This window comes from Vulpes vulpes, chromosome 3 (genome assembly GCF_048418805.1).
Source record: "Vulpes vulpes isolate BD-2025 chromosome 3, VulVul3, whole genome shotgun sequence".
Lineage (NCBI taxonomy): Eukaryota > Metazoa > Chordata > Mammalia > Carnivora > Canidae > Vulpes > Vulpes vulpes.
Window position 1 is genome coordinate 106,954,796 of NC_132782.1, and position 19,364 is coordinate 106,974,159.

The window sequence follows — 19,364 nt, forward strand, 5'->3', positions numbered from 1 at the left end:
ACGGACAGGAGCCTAGTGGGGATGGTGCCTGGAACATCTTCTAATGGTCCAAGTGCCCTGAGGTGCCCGTTGCCGGGTTGCACTTCTGGCCCGAGGAGACAGATGCTAGTGCTTGATTTCCACGTGGAGGCTCCCATCGGAGAGTGGTGGTAGGGACAGGAGGAGAGCATGTGGCTCCGTGAGCAGGAGTGGCCTGGGGGTGGCGGCTCTAAAGAGCTCCTTGGCCATGGTAAGTGGCCACAATGAGTGGCGCATCTGGCACCAGCTGTGTGCCAGTCGCTGCTCTAAGCACTTTCTCCACTGTCGTATCTCCCAGGAGGCCTGACAGGTAGGCATGCCACTGTCCCCCTTTTACCGGGGAGGAGACTGGCACAGGGTACTGACATGCTAGGCTCCAGTCCATTCCGTCCGGCTCTGTCGCTGCTCCTGTCTCTGCACACCTTACTCCCTGCCCACCCTTCTCCCCTTCGTCCACCTTCCTGTGTTAACCTGTCTGGAGGCCCAAGCCTGGCTTTCCTGATCGTGGGGCTCCTCGGACCTGGCGAAGTTGTAGGAGGTGATTCCTGGTCCCTAACTTGCCAGCAGAATGAGCCTACAGAAATGACAGCTCGTGTCACTTAGGAAAGATGACAAGGCTGTTAAAGTGAATGCCACTGAATCACCCAGGGATGATTTGAAAGTCACTAATATAGGGGATGGGTAACACCCTGAATTTGACACCTGCTTCACCCCTAGCCGCCTCATCCAAACCCACTCCACCCCCACGCAGACATGTAGGCCTGCAGGTACTACCACCAACCCTCTCTGAGCCGGAGTGTGGGTTTGCCGGGTGACATAATTACAAGGAACTCCTCGGATGACAGCAGCCAGCAGTGGGATCTTTAATTGAGGGGTCAGGCACAGTCATTGGCAGAGTGGTGGTTATTAGGTCTTCTGCAAAAGCTGCCCAAGGTAGCAGGCATTCAACAAGTATTTAATGAATAGCCTTGGACCCTGGGCATGATGAAAAGGAGTAAGGCATGATCTCTGTCCTTGAGAACTGAATCTGTGAAAGTGCTGTTTGCCCTATATCAGCGAGCTCTTGCTGCGTAACAAAGCATCCTGAAACGTAATGGCTTATAACAGAAGACAGCGATCTAGTTCCTGATTCTGCAGGTGGCCAGTGCGGGCTGGGCACAGCTGGGTGCTCTCACGTGTCTGTGGTCAGCTGGCGGGTCAGCTGGGGACTGGCTGGTCCAGCATGGTCCTTGCTGGAAAGGCTTGTCTGGGCTCCGTGCGGTCTCCTACCCTCCTACCGCAGCAGGCCAGGCCAGGCTTGTTCATGCAGTAGCTGAGCAGAGAGAGAGAGAGAGGAAGCGCTTGAGGCCTCTGGAGGCCCCGGCTCAGCATTGGCACCATCTCTTTTCCACTGCCTTTTATTGATAGAAGAAACCACGAGGGCAGCCAGGGTTCAGTGGGTGGGGAAATAGATTCCACCTCTTTTTTTTTTTTTTTTTTTAAAGATTCATTTATTTATTTTAGAGAAAGAGAGAAAGCATGCTTGAGCGGGAGGGGCAGAGGGAGAGAGACAACCTTGAGGAGACTCTGCGCTGAGTGTGGAGCATGATGCCAGGGCTCCATCCCACGACCCCGGGCTCACCCCCTGAGCCAAAAACCAAGAGTTAGATGCTCAACTGAACAACTGAATGTGCCCCCCAGACACCCCTAGATGGCACCCAGGCACTTCCCTCCAAGGGAAGATTTGATTTGCTGAAATTTTGTTAGAACCTCTGTACTTGTGAATGTGAAGGATATTGGTCTGCATTTCTCTCTCTCTCAAAGATTTTGTGTATTTATTCATGAGAGGCACAGAGAGAGAGAGGCAGAGACACAGGCAGAGGGAGAAGCAGGCTCCCTGCGGGGAGCCCAATGCAGGACTTGATCCCAAGGACCCTGGGATCAGGCCCTGAGTCAAAGGCAGATGCTCAACCACTGGGCCCTGCATTTTTCTCTTCTTGTGATGTCTCACCTGCTTTTGGAATCAGGATGATGCTGGCCTCATAGAATGAGAGCATGCATGTGGGTGCAAGGAGGGGATGCTCCCTCTTCTTTGATTTTTATGGAGGTGTGTATCATATGGAGTTGGCATTATTCTTCCTCGAATGTTTGGCAGAGTTCATCGGTGAAGCCACCCAGGCCCTGAGTTTTATCTTGGGGAAGGGGCTCCTTGATAAACATTTCTTCCTCCTTCCATTACCAAACTTGGAAGAAAGGCCTAGTTCCGTTTCTTCTTCTTACCTCTTCAGCTCCTGGAAACCTGGCTCGTTCAGCTCTTCCTTCGGCACATGCTTACTGGGCACCATTTGGAGGCCGGGCACCGTGCTGAGTTCTGGGAGTCCCTGCACGAGGGCCCCGCCGCCATGGCAGGGGAGGGCGAGGGCACGCAGGGCAACAGCTGCAGCGTAGCATCAGGCCAGGACAGGTGCTACGGGGGAAGAATAAAGAAAGGCTTTAGGTTTTGTTGTTTTTGTTTTAAGATTTTGTTTATTTATTCGGAGAGTGCGTGCACAGGCAGGGAGGAGGGGCAGAGGGAGAGGGAGAAGTGATCCCCCACTGAGCAGGGAGCCTGATCAACCACTGAGCCACCCAGGTGTCCCCAGAAAGGCTTTAGTTCACGTCACGAAGATTGTCATCAGCAACTTTGCCCGATGCCCTCTTCTCAGATCTCTCTTGGCTTCTACCTCTGCGTCCCACCATCAGCTCTTGGTTTTCTCCCCACTCTGTGCCCACCCCCAGTCTTCCTCCCAGGTGGGATTTGATACCCACCAGGGGCTCCGTCTCCCACCCCATGACCCCAGGGGCTCTGCTGGCCGCTCCTGTTCTCTCCTGAGGGAAGGTCCTGCCCATATTTCCACCTTCCTGGACACGTTTCCGCATTGCTACCAGACTTGGCTAAATCCAGGGCACCATCGGGGCGCCTGCGGGGCTTAGTTGTTAAGTGTCTGCTTCGGCTCAGGTCATGATCTAGGGTCATCAGGGAACCAGTGTCTGCTCTGCTCAGCTGAGCCCCCCACCAATCCCCCCAGCCCAGCGCCAGGCCTGGTGACTGTTTATGGGGAGCTCCTGCTCCCTCCTCTGCTCCCCAGCCTGCTGCCCACCCTGGTCCAGACCCTCGTTTCTCCCCAGGATCTGCCCCTTAGCCTCCTTCTAACCCATCCTCTGACCGTGGAATGTGTTTCTTCCAGAGTCAGATGTCAGTATGTTCCTCCTAAAAGCCTCTGCCCCTCCCCACGGCCTCTAGGACAATGTGCAAGCTTCCAAGGCCCAGTAAGCTCCTGGCCTGGCTCCGGGCCCTGCCCAGCACACACCCTGCTCACACTAGTGCTTTGGTGCCTCGAGCACCAGGGTTCTCCTGCCAAACCGCCGGTCCTCCCACCTTCCCCTTGGAGACCCAGCTGGGATGTCACTTCCTCCATGAAGCTGCTGAGGCTGCCCCCACGGGGCCGCTCACACCTTCCTCTGTGTTCTCACATCGGGCGTTACAGCATGTCATGTTTGTTTATTTATCCACCCAGGTTCTTCACAGACCAGCAGCTCCGGGGGGACACGGCCTGCCTGACTCATCTGTGTATCACCAGAGCCTGGTATCCGATGGGCTCTGGTGATATGATAACTGCTCCATTTTAAGGCAGTGAGCAGCAGGCTGGGCTTTGAGCCTGCTTCTGCCACCTGCTAAGTTGATGATATGGGCAGATCCTCTGAGTTGGACTTCTAGCCTGCAAAGGGGACCATAGCCTTTGCCTGTTCTTTTTTTTTTTTCTTCCAAGATTTTATTTATTTATGAGAGACATAGAGAAAGGCAGAGACACAGGCAGAGGGAGAAGCAGGCTCCATCAGGGAGCCCGATGCTGGACTCGATCCCAGGACCCCGAGGTCACGCCCTGGGCTGAAGGCAGGTGCTCAACTGCTGAGCCCCCCAGGTGTCCCAGCCCTTGCTCATCCTCATGACGGGGGGCTGTCTCCTTACTGACAGGCGTTTACCCTGCATGCAATAAAGAGAGATGCTTTCAGCCTGGGGGACTCCTGGGGAACTTTGTCTCCAGGGTGCTTCACAAAATGTGTCTCACCTTGTGGGTCCTAGAGGAATGGTGTGTAGTGATGGCCAGCATCCAGGGCCACCTGTGGCCCCAGAAACTTGGAGCAATCTGATCAGACCTTAAAGTAATAGGACCCCCCCAAGGGAAGAGGAATTTAGATTTCAGGTGGGCAACATGATAGTTTCTGTACTGCCAGATGCAGCCTTTCCTGGCTGTGTGACCTTGGGGAAGTTGCTTCACCTCTCTGAGCCTTCACCTATTAAATGAGGCTAACTACAGCACCTACCTCGTAGTGTTTTCGTGAGGAATGAATAAGAGCTTAGAACACTGCCTAGCATCCAGTAGGCACTAAATGTTGGCTGCCAGTATCAGTGATGTTGTGGTCCCGATTATTCCAATGGACTGAAAGACTCAGGCCTGCACGGCCGGGATCCTCCCCAGCGGCTTCTGCCCCGGAGCACTGCTAACTCCCAGCGTCCCGCCTGTTGCCCTTTCTGCACCAGGCCAAGTGTTGGCGCCGCGCCCAGAAGCCCCAGCCACAGGGAGCGCAAAGCTGGGCCGCCTGGGGCCAAGGGGCTTCCGCCAGCCCCAGGGCATCTCGGACGCCTGGATGTCCCAGTATGGCCAGTGTCCAGATACCAGGCAGGAGGCTGAGCTGACCTCTGCCTTCCTGAAAACGGAGGCCCAAGCCACCGTCCCCTCCGAGTGCCGCGGGTGGCGGGAGGGGCCTGGCTTGCAGCCAGCCAGCCTGGGGTGACAGTCCAGCTCCAGAGCGGACCTCGGAGTCCCTTGGGTGGGGCACGGCCCTCCCCAGGGTTCCACCCAGGGCCTCCTTGGCCTTTGCAGCCGGAGCTGTGGGTGGGGCGCTTCTGGGTAGAAGGAACTACCCCGGACCTCCAGACGCCAAACATCTCAGGTCTGTTTTGAAAAGTCCCACATCTCGGGATTGTCCTCCTGCTTACAATTCCGGGAACGGGCTCCAACTCAGGCTGAGACTGGGCCGTGGTTTAAATTGTAGGAAGAACTCCGGAGGGTGGGGATAGAAACCAGGAGGTGGGGGTGGCGGTGGCGAGTGGTCATCTTAGCAGGGAGGCGGGCCGGCTCGCTCCCTCTTGCTCCCCGGCATGGCATGTAGCGGAGCAGGTGCCAGAGCCCCTACCTCTTAGCAACAGGCAGGGGCTGCAGTGTGGAGCTGCGTCTCCATGAAGGGGACCAGACGAGGGACCCTGACACTGCCCTGGGCAGGTTCCGCAGCCTTCTTTTCACCCGCGACACGTCCTGGTTGTGTCCCACCATCGACAGCAGATCTGATGCTGCTCCTGGGGGAAGAGAGGGCCGGTGAGTCACCAGCAGGACATTCTCCACACCCGGGGGTAGATGTGCCTGCACGCACGCACACACGTGCACACACGCACACGTGTACGCACGCACACATGCTTCAGGCAAACATCGGACCACAGCGCAGCAGGACAGAGCCTCTGCCCAGGAGCCAGTGAGGGTGTGCCAATTTGGGGCATGTCCTGTTTGTTGCCTGAGGTCTGGCTGGACATCTCTGGGAGTGCCGTCCCTCGTCCCGTCCACCGTCAGAACATAAAACTCACCGAGTTGCAAATGCTCCATTCGGTGTGCGGAGTTTCCGTAGTCCTGACAACCCACCCCCCATGCTTCACCCCCGCTCGCTGCTGCCCAGAGGGTGCTTGCTTCCGGAAACCCACTAGCTACTGCTCCTACTCCAGCTACCGTTTCTCTTTCTTTCCTTAAAAAAAAAAAAAAAAATTCTTTTGAGTCCTTAAATTCTCATACCCCAGGTTCCCTCTTATTTTATGTGATTATTTTTGTGGGTGTTTTATAGAATGGAGAGCCTGTAGGCCTTCAGTCTCAAGGAACTTTCCCATGGCCCTGCGCCTCGATCGAGCTTGGAGGGTCTAGGTGTTGTGCCCTGCAAGAGCCACCTGAGTTTCCAGGTGGAAAGTGGGGGAGGGGGCATTGTGATAAATGTAGAAAACAGAACTGAGTCCCTATACTTTCTATTTTTTTAAAAGATTTTATTTATTTATTCATGAGAGACACACAGAGAGAGGCAGAGACCTATGTGGAGGGAGAAGCAGCTCCATGCAGGGAGCCTGATGCGGGACTCAATCCCAGGACCCCGGGAACACGCCCTGAGCCGAAGGCAGATGCTCAACCGCTGAGCCACTGGGTGCCCCAAGTCCCTGTACTTTCTGAATGAATCCTCTCAATGATCAAGGAAAAAGCTCTCCCCCCACATCCAGACCAATCTCCCAAGGAGATCAATAAAGACAACACTCGCTTCCTGTGGGGCCGGTGAACTAATAGGATCAAAACTGCAGGAAACACTATTTTTAGTACGAATGAAGGGTCGTATGCCAGTTTAGCCAATGGGTCAGTGCAGAGGGACGCCGCCTCCCCAGGGCCCTCCGGCCTCCTACAGAGCTTGAGGGACATCCCACCAAAGGTAGTGGGTGCAGACACCGCCTGCACCCTCTCGCCTGATGCTAATTAGGCCACCATGTGATCTTCATCAGGCCCTAAATGTGGGAGCAGGGATGAGGGTAGCAGAAAATGTCCTGGAGCCAGACTTGGAAAACCCGGGGTTGGAATGCATCTCTTGCCAACGTTGACAAATCACCTGACGCCTTCGTGAGCCTCCATCTTTTCATCTGTAAAGTGGGGATAATGATACCTCGCCCTGCCAGCTTCACAGGGTTGACATGAAGGTCCGACACAAGACCTGCCATGTAGACTGCAGCTCCAGCTTTAGTCATGAGGAGTCTTGTGGGATGAGCCCTTGGAGCACCCCCGCCCCACCCTACCCCACCCCATCCGGGACCTGCTTTACCTCCTACATGTCCTGGGGTCCTGCGGGCATTCCTGTGCCCTGGTCATGGTCAGGGGCGAGTTTGCTAGTCCTCCGTGGCAGCAGCAGCTGCTGAAGCTGCACATGGCCAAGAGCAGAGGGGACCAGGGCTGGGAGAGAGGGCCTGGCCGGGTCATGTACCCTGCAAGGGACATCTGACCATAGGCTGGTGACTGAGACAGTGCCTTTGCTTGGCATCTGGTGTTCTGCGACCAAGGGCTCGGAACGATCCAAATGTGGGGAGAATCAAAGATGTGGGGGACAGTAGACGGAGCCACCGAGGGCTGGAAAAGGAGCTGGTTGCGCCAAGGAAAAGAAGGGAATGGGCAGGTGTCGGTGGGGGGGTGGTGATGGTGGCAGAGAAACTCTCCCGTGGGCAAGAAGTCGATATTTACAGTGGAGGAATCGAGAAAGAGAAGGGCATGAATATTGTTTGGAAACATGGAAAATTGGGGGGGAGGGGGGAAACACAACTGAAAGGGTTAAAAGTGATGGCTTCCGGAGGAGGTCCGGACTGGAGGCAGGGTAGAGGCTGTGGTTTTTTTTTTATCACATGCCTTTGGTTCTTTTATCTTTTGTTTTTTTTTTCTTTGTCATCACATGTATTATGTAGATCAAAACGTATTTTTAAAAGAGAAGCCCTGCAAGTCCTAAGACTTTGATTTCTAGGCAGGGACTTGAAAAGCTCCCCCAGCGCGGCCTCCCACCTTCGGACAGGTGAACGCCCAAAGCCAGGTGGCCTGTCAGAGCCTGGGCTGGTGTGGCCCCTGAAGACACACGCCGCCTGGTGAAGGTTGTGCTGGCACGTGCAGAGGCCACTGGGAAGTGCTTGCTGACGCTGGAAGACCGTCCCCCGTCCTCTGCGGGGTCTCCCACTGAGGCCCAAGGGACAGTTAGAGCAGCGGCCAGGACACCCTCCAGTCCTGCCCTTGCTCCTGCTTTGCTGTGGGATCCGGACAAGGCGTGGCCCGCCCTGGCCTCGTTACTGCCTCTGGACGATCAGGGCCTTGAGTTTTTCGAGAGCCTTCACAGTTATACGTTTTTAAAACTACCAGTGATAGGACATAGCTTTCTATACACTGGCACAGCAGCGAGCAAAAGAGGAGATAGATAATACACATATGAACAAAGGAGATACTCTGAGACCCTGAAAGTCCTTGGAAGAAAATAAAGCAGGGGGACAGGATCGACCCTATGGGAGGGGGTGTGGGTGCTTCACAGCAGGTGATCCGGGCGCTTCCCTGAGGGTGGGTGTTGGAATTGAGGCCCAGGCGGTAGGAGGGAGAGCCAGCTGATGGTGGCGAGGAGGGAGTCCAGCCCCGCAGAGCCCTGAAGCCCGCAAGGACAAGGAGAAGCAGGAGGGATCTGCACTGAGTATGACGTTTGTCAGAGGGAAAACAAATCTCTGTGAACAGCAGGGGTAAATTAGGCACTACGTTGGGTTTGGTGGGCGGGTGTTCATGCAGCCCCCAATTCAGGGCACTGTCTGCTTTTCAGGATCCCCAGAGAGGGTGCACGGAGACCCGGTACAGGAGGGAAAGATGGGGTGGGGGGGTGTCCCGGGAAGGGGTGCTCTGCTGGGAAGGGCCAGGAGATGACAGAGGATTACACTTCCTGGGGAACTCGGGTGGTAACAAGTCAATGACGTGACCATAGAGGGCTGGAAGAGGCAGCTGGTTGTGCCAGGCTTCTCTACCCACCCAGGCCATGCACAGCAGTTGGTCCAGTAGGTCACCTTTGAAGGTAGAGGATGTCACAGCACCAAGTGTCCCGGGTGCTAAATTGAGTTAGAAAGAAAGTAAAAGGGACAGCCGGTGGCTCAGTGGTTTAGTGCCGCCTTCAGCCCAGGGCGTGATCCTGGAGACCCAGGATCGAGTCCCACGTCCGGCTCTCTGCATGGAGCCTTCTTCTCCCTCTGCCTGTGTCTCTGCCTCTCTCTCTCTCTCTGTGTCTCTCATGAATAAATAAATCTTTAAAAAATAAAAATAAAATTAAATTTAAAAAGAAAGTAAGAGCAAAATCAGCTACAGGTGCAAATCCTTCTACCCAGCCCCCTCACTTCTAGGACTCTGCTCTTCAGATGCACTGATGCCAACATGCAAAGAAATAAGTGTAAGGGGGGGTGTCTGGCTGGCTTAGGCAGGGGAGTGAGTGACTCCTGATTTCGGGGTCCTGAGTTCAAGCCCCACATTGGGAGTAGAGATTAGTTAAGAATAAAATATTAAAAAAAAAAAAAAAAGAGGGAGAAGAAGGAGAAGGAGAAAAAGGAGGAGGAGGAGGAGGAGGAGGAGAAGAAGAAGAAGAAGAAGAAGAAGAAGAAGAAGAAGAAGAAGAAGAAAAGAGGAGGAGGAGGAGGAGGAGAAGAAAGGAAAGAAGGAGGGAAGGAAGGAAGGAAGGACGGATGGATGTAAGGACGTCCGGCAAGGACTGAAGTGGCCACCAGCAGGAAACCAGTGAGTACACTGTGGCATCAGCAACAAGGTGGACTGGCTGGAAGAGAACCATCCCGGAGGGGTCGTGGTGGGATGAGAAGCTCGGTTGGAGGATGGGCTCTCTGCTCCACACCCTGCCCCCCCGCAGCTCAGGGACCCCCCACCCCCAGCCCAGGGAACCCCAGGACTCGAGCTGAGCAGACTGTCCGGCTCCCCGGGGTTGGGAAGAGATGCAGAGAGCTCCACCAATCTGGAAGGCCGGCACTGGTGCTCCCTCAGGAGCCAAGGAGAGAGGGCGAGGCGGGGCATGAGGCCATACCTGTCACTCTGGTGCAGTTCCACCTGGCGGATGCTTCTGGAAGGACGCCCAGCAGACCTGAAGAGTGGTTCCCTGAGGGAAGGAGGAGAGTGGCCTCAGGGAAAGTGGTTAAAGGATGCTTGGTGTAAAGATGCAGGAGCAAAGGGTCCCTCTTGAAGGTTCAAGGGATCTCTTGTACTTATGAATAATTTCCTCCCAAGCCTCTGATGAGGTCACTAGCAATGCTCTAGATCCACAAGGTCTCTTTTTACCCCCATTTTCCTTTTGTGGGAGAGCCAGACATCATCATGGGGGAGCGCCTAGTAGTTGGCATTTACTGCTCTGCGTCCTAATCTTCCGGGACGTCTAGCCGTTCAAGCCAATCTGTAGCCACCTCTTAGGCTCCTAGATCTTTCTCTTACACTGGACTCGAGACCACTTGTAAAAACGTACCCTCTTCTCTGCAGGGGTCCTTCCTAGAGTCTGGAATTCCAGCTGGACTCACTCCCAGGTGGTAAAGCAGTGCCTCCCAGACGTGAGGCATTCGAGAACCACCCTCAGGATTTTTGTAAACGCTCAAGGCCACCTGTCCTTTCGTTGACATAATATTTTTCTTAAGTGACTCACTTTTAAAACTTCAAATTTGTCTATAAATAGCATCACTTCTTATAAACAGAAAGAACCTTAAAAATAAATGTAATAAAATCTAAACAACGTTGTTAAATTCTAGCCACACTATAATCTGCCTAAAGTGCAGCTTTTGCTTTTTCTTTTCTTTCTTTTTTTTTTTTTTTTTTAAGATTTATTTACTTATTTGACAGAGAAAGAGCACGCAAACGGGCGGAGCAGTAGGGAGAGGGAGAAGCAGACTCCCCCCTGAGCAGGGAGCACAATATGGGGCTCAATTCCAGGACCCTGGGATTATCACCTGAGCCAAAGGCAAATCCATAACTGACTGAACCACCCAGGTATCGCCTGCCTTCTTTTTTTTTCCTTTTTTAAAATGGCAAGTATTGAGTCAGGCTAGCACCAAACTGGGTCTCTTTCCTTGATGGACTGAGGAGGATTAGAATGGGGACTTTCTCACTATGTGTTTCAGTGTTAATTTAATGCCCTATCAATCAATGTTCCAACCAAATCATGCCCTGGAGCATCTGAACTTCACACTTTGGAGAAAACGGAGTTTGAACCTTTTCCCCCCTCTTCTGGAAAGTTTTAGTTATGTGTCCATATGCTCTTGTGTCATCTGAACTGGATAACATATGAAGTCCGCTATCACCCTGGTGTTGATGGCCCTGCCTGCTCTGGTTGGCATTTTGGCAGGGGTCAGAAATGTATCTGTTTGGAAGCAGCCCATGGTGACAGTTAAGAATGATGCAGGCGTGGGGCACCTGGGTGGCTCAGTCGGGGAAGCGTCTGCCTTCAGCTCAGGTCATGATCTCAGGGTCCTGGGATGGAGCCCCGAGTTGGCTCCACACTCAGTGAAGAGTCTGCTTCTCCCTCTCCTTCTCCCTCTGCCCCTTCCCCAACTCTCTCTCTCTCTCTCTAATAAATAAAATCTTTTTTAAAAAAGTGGCACCTGGGTGGTTCAGTTGGTTAAGCATCTGCCTTTGGCTCAGGTCATGATCCCAGGGTCCTGGGATGGAGCCCCACATTGGGCACACTGCTCAGCAGGGAGTCTGCTTCTCCCTTTCCCTCTGGCCCTCCCTTCCTCGCTCATGCTCTATCTCTCTCAAATAAATAAGCAAAATCTTTTTTTTTTTTTAATGATGCAGGCGTAAACAAAGTAGTATTTGTCCTTTTAAAAAGAATTGGAAGCATCTCGAAGCTGGTTCATTGGGTTCTTCTAAGTGATGGTGTGCAGACTCACAGCTGGGACTCCCCAGGCGGGGCTCTGCAGCCAAGGCTCCTGGCTGGTTGTTAGTGAGTCCTGGGTCTTAGGGAGTCACCTTGTGCGAGCGCACCAGCGTCCGTCCCCATGACGGAATGAGTCCCATGAGTGAGAGTCAGCGTGGTCAGACAGGACAAGGCCTCTTGTGCGAATGCCTTTGGCACCTTTTGAGGAGCTCTCCAGCATCACTTTGAAAAAGCAGATACAACCCCAGTTCTTTTGCAAGATTTCCAATTTAACTTTGCAGTTGCTTCCCATTGCATATTATTCAGACTGTCCAGCCACAGTAAAAAAAAAAAAAAAAAAAAAAAAGTACCCTGAAATCTCAGTGTTTTAACCTCCAGAGAGGCTTGTTTGTCCATCACAGTATCAATCCAAAGTGTGAGGCTTCCAGGGGAGGGATTTGGGAGAGCTCACACCTGCTCTTCAGCCCCCAAATGCCTTGCACCAGGGTTGCTACAGCCCATTGCCCAGAATTAGGCACAAGGCTCCAGTCTAACCACAGGGGAGGCTGGGATATGCAGCCCTTCCAGGTCCTGGGAGAAGAAAGTGAATCAGCAGCCGTGGGCCCTACACTGTGTCTTCACTTAGAGGTAGACGTCAAGAGGAGGGGGCTTTGCGTGAGGATTAATTTGACAGATGGCCGTATCATTAGGGAATAGTTTTGTGTTGGGATCGATTTTACCTTGTTATGCACCGTGGCTGTGATCTGAATACTCAGACCCTGCACCTCCCCCCGCCACCCCTTAGGCCATGACCCCCCCGCCCCCGCCCATGGCATTGCCACCATTGCCTGGTGGGTGGCGGGTGGGGAGCAGCCCTCTAGCCCATATAGAGCCGCTCCTTCCTGCCCTGGCGCCAGCTCTGAGGAGGTGCGATGCTTTTCTGAATTGGGGATTTTAATTGGTCCTCACCTGTCCTCCACCAGGAATATTTGGCATGTGGGTGCAACAAGGAGCAGCTCCTTAGGCCAGATTTTGTTCAGTAAAGTCTCTCCAGGGGAGGAATGATGAGAAGAGACGTTTTAGATGTTCTTTTTTTTTTTCCTTTTTAAGGTTTATTCTATTTATTTATTTATTTATTTATTTATTTATTTAATTTTTAAGATTTTTATTTATTTATTCATGAAAGACACGGAGAGGGAGAGAGGCAAAGACACAGGCAAAGGGAGAAGCAGGCTCCGTGCAGGGAGCCCAATGTGGGACTCGATCCTGGGTCTCCAGGATCACACCCTGGGCCAAAGGCAGCACTAAACTACTGAGCCACCCAGGCTGCCCGATTTTATTTATTTATTGAGAGAGAGAGAGAGCAAGTGTGGGAAGGGGCAGAGGGAGAGGGAGAGAGAATCCCAAGCAAACTCCCCACTGAGCGCGGAGCCTGACTCAGGGCTTGATCTCAGGACCCTGAGATCATGACCTGAGCCGAAATCGAGAGTTGAATGCGCAACCAACTGAGTTACTCAGGTGCCCCAGTTTTTGATTTTCTAAAACCCCCACTAAAAATTGCCTGTTTTTCATTTAATTTTGTTCTGGCATTGACAAGTGTATCTCTGTCTCACGCTCCCTCTAGCGTCTCTCTCTCCAGGCTTTAAAGCGCGACCCCCGCCCCACCGTGCCCCGTGAAAATGTTGGTGCTCCTGGCTTTCATCATCCTCTTCCACATCACCTCCGCCGCATTGCTGTTCATCGCCACCATCGACAATGTAAGTTCCCTTTCCTTCTGACCACCCCAGAGCCCCTGGGTCCTGCAGTCCTTGGAGGCAGGATTGAGAGCTTCCCCAAGGGGATGAGGATTTGGGCCCGTCCTCCCTACCCAGACACGCCCATCTCGACTCAGGCCCAAGGACTCGGCCTACGTGTGGAGGTTTGGAGCGTCTCTGGTTAGGCCTGGATGTGCGGGGACTGGCTGCTCTCATCCCTGATTCCCCCACAGAGCCTGGTGTGGTGCCTCTGGTGTCGCAAACTCTTGAGGATGCTGCTTGAATCCGACCCTCTTCTAGATAAACTTCTCAGCCTCAGCAGTGTGCCATATGGGGCTGGATCATTCTTTGCTCTGGGGCCCTCCTGGGCCCTGTAGGGTGCTCAGCAGCATCTCTGGTCCCTGCCCACTAGATGGCAACCCCTCCCACCCCTACTTGTGACAACCAAAAATGTCTTTGGACACGGCCAGACGTCCTGAGGGGAAGCAAGACCGCTCTCATTGAGGACCACTGCTCCAGATCCCCCCAGGTGACCCATCCCAGGTGCCAGATCCCCCCAGGTGACCCATCCCAGGTGCCAGATCCCCCCAGGTGACCCATCCCAGGTGCCACCCCTCCTGCCTTCATCTTCTTACAAATCAGGAACCCAATTGATAGTCACCTTGCCCTGCCCTCCCCAGCAGAGCTCATGCCTGGAACTCTCCTGGCTGCCCATGCCCCCCTGGAAAATTGAACGTTTCACTTTAGCATCCAGTTTGCAGCCATATGGCAGGGATGCATTTGATAAATGACCTATTGGTATAGATTACTGTCTCTCCTAGCAGGAAATGAAGCTTTGTGCCAGACAGTGGCCCACGCCTTGACCCAAAGGCCTGGCTTCAGTCATGACCATTTCAAACTCAGAGGCGTCTCGAGTCAGAAACACTGCCCAGAAAGCCACCAAGCACACCCCACGAGTGGCCAACAGCTCTGCCAACATCTAGGCTCCTGTTGATTAATCATCACAGAGCAACATAGACCATCCCAACCCCTGCCACTTAGAGTGCTCACTCCAGCCAGGTCCTGCGCGTGGCCCTTTTACCTGCATCAGCTCATTTGGTCCTCACCTCAAGCCTACGAGATGGGCCGCCTTCTGGCACCACCTCGGGGCAGCTGGGACACCTGTGAAGTCTCTACTGCAGTGAGTGGCGGAGCTGGGATTTGAACCACTCCCAACCCTAGATCCCGTAAGGGGGTTAAATGCAGTGATGGGTTTGGGTTCTTGCAAGTTCTCAAGTTGCCGTGAGTGGCCAGGGCAGAGAGCACACTGATGCTGTGGCTTAAAGTATTTGGACTGTCATTATCCAGAGGGCCCACGCTCTGTGAAATAAATGGTAGTAAATGTTCTTTTTTTTTTTTTTAAGATTTTATTTATTCATGAAAGACACACGGAGAGAGAGACATAGAGGGAGAAGCAGGTTTCTTGCGGGGAGCCTGATGTAGGACTCGATCCCAGGACCCTGGGATCACACTCTGAGCTGAAGGCAATCGACCTCTGAGCCACCCAGGTGCCCCGGTAGTGAATGTCCTTCTGAAGGCTCCTTTTTCTATGCCTTGCATCTACCCCTTTGGGATCCTGAAAGGGATGGAGGGACATTAGGGGGAGAAAAGCCATTGGCCCCAGCACCAGTTAATCCTTTGGGGGCACCGCTGGGTGTTTGTGTTGCTGTGGCACTTATGAGAAGACACAGATGGGCCTTTTTTTTTTTTTTTTTGCCCACCAGGGACTCCTGTGGTGTTCATCTGAGTTAGGAATTGGGCTTGGCATGTGGCTGGCACATAGTAGGAGTTCAGTGAACTTTCGTTGACTGGAGGAAGGGAGGGGGAGATTCCAGTCTGGATGGATGGAAGGGAGAGAAGGCAGGCAGAGGCAGAGAGGCAGAAGGCCTCTGATAGGAGAGTTGTATCATTCCCTCCGTAACAGGCCTTGGCCCTGGATCTCAGCCTTCCTGACTCCACTTGACATCACCCCCCTAGTTCTTGGGGATTTACCACTGTGCACACTCGTCATCACCAGCTAAGCCTTGCCGCTCTCCTGCGCCCTGTGAGGGCCCAGCCCGCGACTTACCTTTGAGCAGCCCCACAGCATGGGGCTCACTGGGGAGCCTGTTGCAAATGCAGAAGCCCAGGCCCCACCCCCGACCCCTCACATCAGAGCCTGTGCTCTAACCCGATTCCCAGGTGACTCATGTGCACACGGCACATGGAGAAGCGCTGGTCCCGAATATCTATTTACCGCTGTGCCTTACACTCCAGTAGAAGGCAGCGTTTTCATGATTAACGCGCAGCCCCTCCCTGTGTTTCCTATGTTACAGGCCTGGTGGGTAGGAGAAGAGTTTTTTGCAGATGTCTGGAGAGTGTGCGTCAACAACACGAATTGTACAGAAATCGGTGCCAACTTTCAGGGTGAGTGCCCCGCTGATACGGAAACCCCCAGTGAAGGAGCGCTCAATCTAAGGGCTCCTCTGTTCTCTGCTGTCACACCCTCCCCTGAACACTTGGGTGCCCAGAGGGGCCTGGCCGGGGGGGGGGGGGGGGGGGGGGGGGGGGGGGGGGGGGGTGTGCTCGGCCCGGGCTGGAGACGGGAGGGGTGGGCAGAATCCGGAGGCCGGGGGCTGAGTTGGGTGCACCCTTCCCTTCCCCATTTCTGGGCAGAGCTTCTGTGTGTCACCAGGGTTCAGCGGAGCTGTGTGTGGTGAGGCCTCTCTTCCTGGCTTGTGCACAGCCGCCTCCTCCCTGGGGCCTCCCAAGGCCGAGGGCAGACAGCCAAACAAGCTGCTGTGCCTTCCATTCACGAGGCCTCCGCCCTCGCGCCCCCATGACCTCCGTCCTAATGCCGTCCTGTTGGGGGTTAGGATTGCAACATAGGAACTCTAAGGAGATCCAAGCCGTCCACAGTGGTCCCTATGGGCACTGTCACCTGGGGTACTTCAAAATGCAGATTCCTGGTGCCCATCCCAGAACAACTGTACCATAATCTCAGGGGGAGAGGTCTAGGAGTCTGTTCCTTGCTCTTTTCTTTTTCTTTTTTTTTCTTTTTCTTTCTTTTTCTTTTTCTTTTCTTTTCTTTTCTTCTTCTTCTTCTTCTTCTTCTTCTTCTTCTCTTCTTTTCTTCTTCTTCTTCTCTTCTTCTTCTTCTCTTCTTTTCTTCTTCTTCTTCTTCTTCTCTTCTTTTCTTCTACTTCTTCTTCTTCTTCATTTCTTTCTTCTTCTTCTTTCTTTCTTTTTTTTTTTTTTTTGAAACTGTATTTTCCACAAGCCCCCCGGTGATTTCTGAGATCCGCCAAATTTGAAAACACTACTCTTAGCCAGAGAGTCACAACCTGGGCCCCACATTGGACTTGCCTGGAGAGCTTTGCCCCCTCGCCTCCGTGCCTGGTCCCCACCCCAGAGATGCTGATTTATTTCATCTCAGTGGAGCTGTAGCATGCTGGGTTTTTCTTTTTAATGGAGCTATAATTTACCACATGCTTCCTAAGGGCTCAGTTTCAGGAGTTTTGACAGTTATATGTATGCCCATGTAGCCACCATCCAAAGCAAGATAGAGGACTTTCCCATCACCCTAGAAGTTCCCTTGGGCCCAGTTCCACTCATTTCCCACGAGCTCCTGGACTTTGTACAAATGCAGTCGCAACATGTGTATTTGTGTGTATGTGTGTTTGTGTGCGGGTCGGGCTTCCTTCTTCAACATGAGGAATGGGGCGACGGCCTGGGTGCTCTGGGGGTGATCGTGATGTGCAGCCCAGAGGAACCATGGTCCGTGGCTCCAAGCCTTTCATTACATGCTTACGAATTATGCTTCAGGCAAAATTGGGGAAAAAGAAGAAGGTTGGTTTTTAGATTTTCCTGGGCAACTTTGGCCACTGTCCCCTCACCTGTCTTAGCTGCCATCCTGGTGATAACGTTCAGCCCTTATGCGGGAACCCCCCCTTTTGCAGCACCCCCTAAATTCAAGTGGATGAATTCTTTCTGCCTCCCCTGCCTGATGGAGTGGGAGCTGTTACCATCCCTGTTTTTTCAGGCGAGGACACTGAGGACCAGGCAGGAGGTCCGGTCTGTGCCCTTGACCCTGTGCCTCTCCACCTGCAGGGTGTGCCTTCCACCGTGTCCTTCCCACATACGGTGCCCTCCATCCAAGACGGGCTCCTTTCTCTGCTGGGACTTCCGTCGCCGAGCCCCGCTCCCCGAGGCTAATCCAAGAAACCTCCCTTTCTCTTTTCCTAAGCAGCACTCGCAAGGCTAACTCTCGTCCTAACTCTCGTCCTTTTAGGGGGTGCTAGGTAGTCTGCAGAGCACGTTCTGAAGGTCACTCAGCCCCGTGAGCCCCAAATCCCCCCAAGAGTTCCTTTGGAGATCCCTAATCATCCCCCATCCATCCTGAGCTCCCAAACCATAATCGGCCAGATTGAAACCTGAGCGTTTGTACATTTAAAAAAAAAAAGAAAACAAATTCCCCGACCACGAGCCTTGCATTTGGGGGCAATACCCAGGCTGAGACGAATGACAGAGCAGGTGCTGCTCGCTCCATTTCCCGGATAAGGCCAGTGGGGTCATCTGGTCCCGCGCGCAGATGGTCGCCGCAGGGAGGGGATGTTGGGGAGACCGCTTGGCTGTTCTCGAGCCCATGCTATGCAGATTTACTTCTGCTCCTGTCATCCTCACCCTGGAGCCGGCACCGTCGCTGAACCCCCCCGAGGGGCCCCAGGCGTCTGCTGTCCTCCCTCATGCTCTCTCGCCCTCTCCCCACAGATTACTCCACGATGCAGGCGGTCCAGGCCACCATGATCCTGTCCACCATCCTCTGCTGCATTGCCTTCCTGATCTTTTTGCTCCAGCTCTTCCGCCTCAAGCAGGGAGAGAGGTTCGTGTTAACCTCCATCATCCAGCTCATGTCGTGTAAGTACAATGGCGAGCTTCCTGGAGGAAGCACTCCCTTCCCCGGCCACCGAGTCGGAGGAGTCAGGAGCCGCGGGGCAGGTGTGGATTTGGAACGGGGACGTCGGCCGCCATGCTGAGGCGGGACATCCTGTACTTCAGAGTCTGGAAGGGTCAGGTCCGAGGGTCGGGGCCAGCGTGCCCAAGACACGAAGCCTGAGCCAGCCTCTGTAGGGTAAGGAGGAGTGGTTGTGAGAACGTCCTGTCTTGGTACCGAGGGACGAGGCACAGTTTCCCCAAGGAAGATCAGGGTACTTGACCTCATCCTCCCACTAATGTCTGTTGGTGCTTCACTCAGGATGCTTTTGACTTGGAGTAAGAGAAAAAAAGCCAGTTAACAATGACTTTGGCCACAAAGGCCTTTACTTTTTTGATACAACAAGAAGCTTGAAGGTGGGAGGTGCCATTGTAGGTTTGGCAGCTGAGCAGCATCAAGAACCTCCACTTGATCCTCGGATGCTTTCATCTTCAGGGTGTCAGTGATGACCTCCTCATTGGCCCCTGAAAGGCTGCTGCAGCTCCAGACATTCATCCTGACCTGACAATATCTAAAGCAGTAAACAAGGGAAAGTACAGCAACAAAAAATGCTTTCTCCTCCCTATCTGTGTTTTTCTAGGGAGTAGTCTTTTTCACTCTAGGATTTTTCTGTGGCCAGAACTGGGACACATAGGGATCCATAAACTGTTACGAGTAAACAAGAACAGGATTGCCTGGGGTGGGGTAGGGTAGTGGGGGGATGGTCAGTTGGCAGACTATGGTCCAGGGGCCAGATCTGGCTCGCTGCCTTGTTTTTGTAAATGACATTTTACCGGAACATAGCTCCGCCCTCTTATTTGCATACTGCCTCTGGCTATTTCCACACCACCACTTCCACGCCAGTAGGGCTGAGCTGAGTAGTTGGGACAGAGCGTGTGTGTGGCACACAAACCCGAAAGTACTCTCTGTCTGGCTGACCCATGGCTTAGATCAGTTATGGCTTAGCCTCTGGGCTGGGTGTACAGCTGCCCGGGTAAAATCGGGCTCAGCCAGAGCAAGCGGGAAGTGAAGCGGCTCCAGGGTAGGCAGCAATGTCCTGCCACAAACTACCACTTGTGATCTTTCCCATAGATTAAAAG

At 53.5% G+C, this 19,364-nt stretch overlaps 1 protein-coding gene across 2 annotated transcripts in view; it reads left to right on the top strand.

The window, feature by feature from the left end:
- Positions 1–19,364, top strand: part of EMP2 (epithelial membrane protein 2) — a 33,975-nt gene that overhangs the window by 11,474 nt on the left and 3,137 nt on the right. Inside the window, exons 1-4 of one of the 2 annotated variants that reach the window (XM_072753870.1) lie at positions 10,490–10,652; positions 13,145–13,277; positions 15,629–15,719; positions 18,063–18,209. In XM_072753870.1, coding sequence (XP_072609971.1) covers positions 13,200–13,277; positions 15,629–15,719; positions 18,063–18,209 — 316 coding nt within the window. In that variant the 5' untranslated portion in view covers positions 10,490–10,652; positions 13,145–13,199. Of the gene's footprint in view, positions 1–10,489; positions 10,653–13,144; positions 13,278–15,628; positions 15,720–18,062; positions 18,210–19,364 lie in introns of those variants that run through there. The other variant, XM_072753869.1, reaches the window with a different exon arrangement.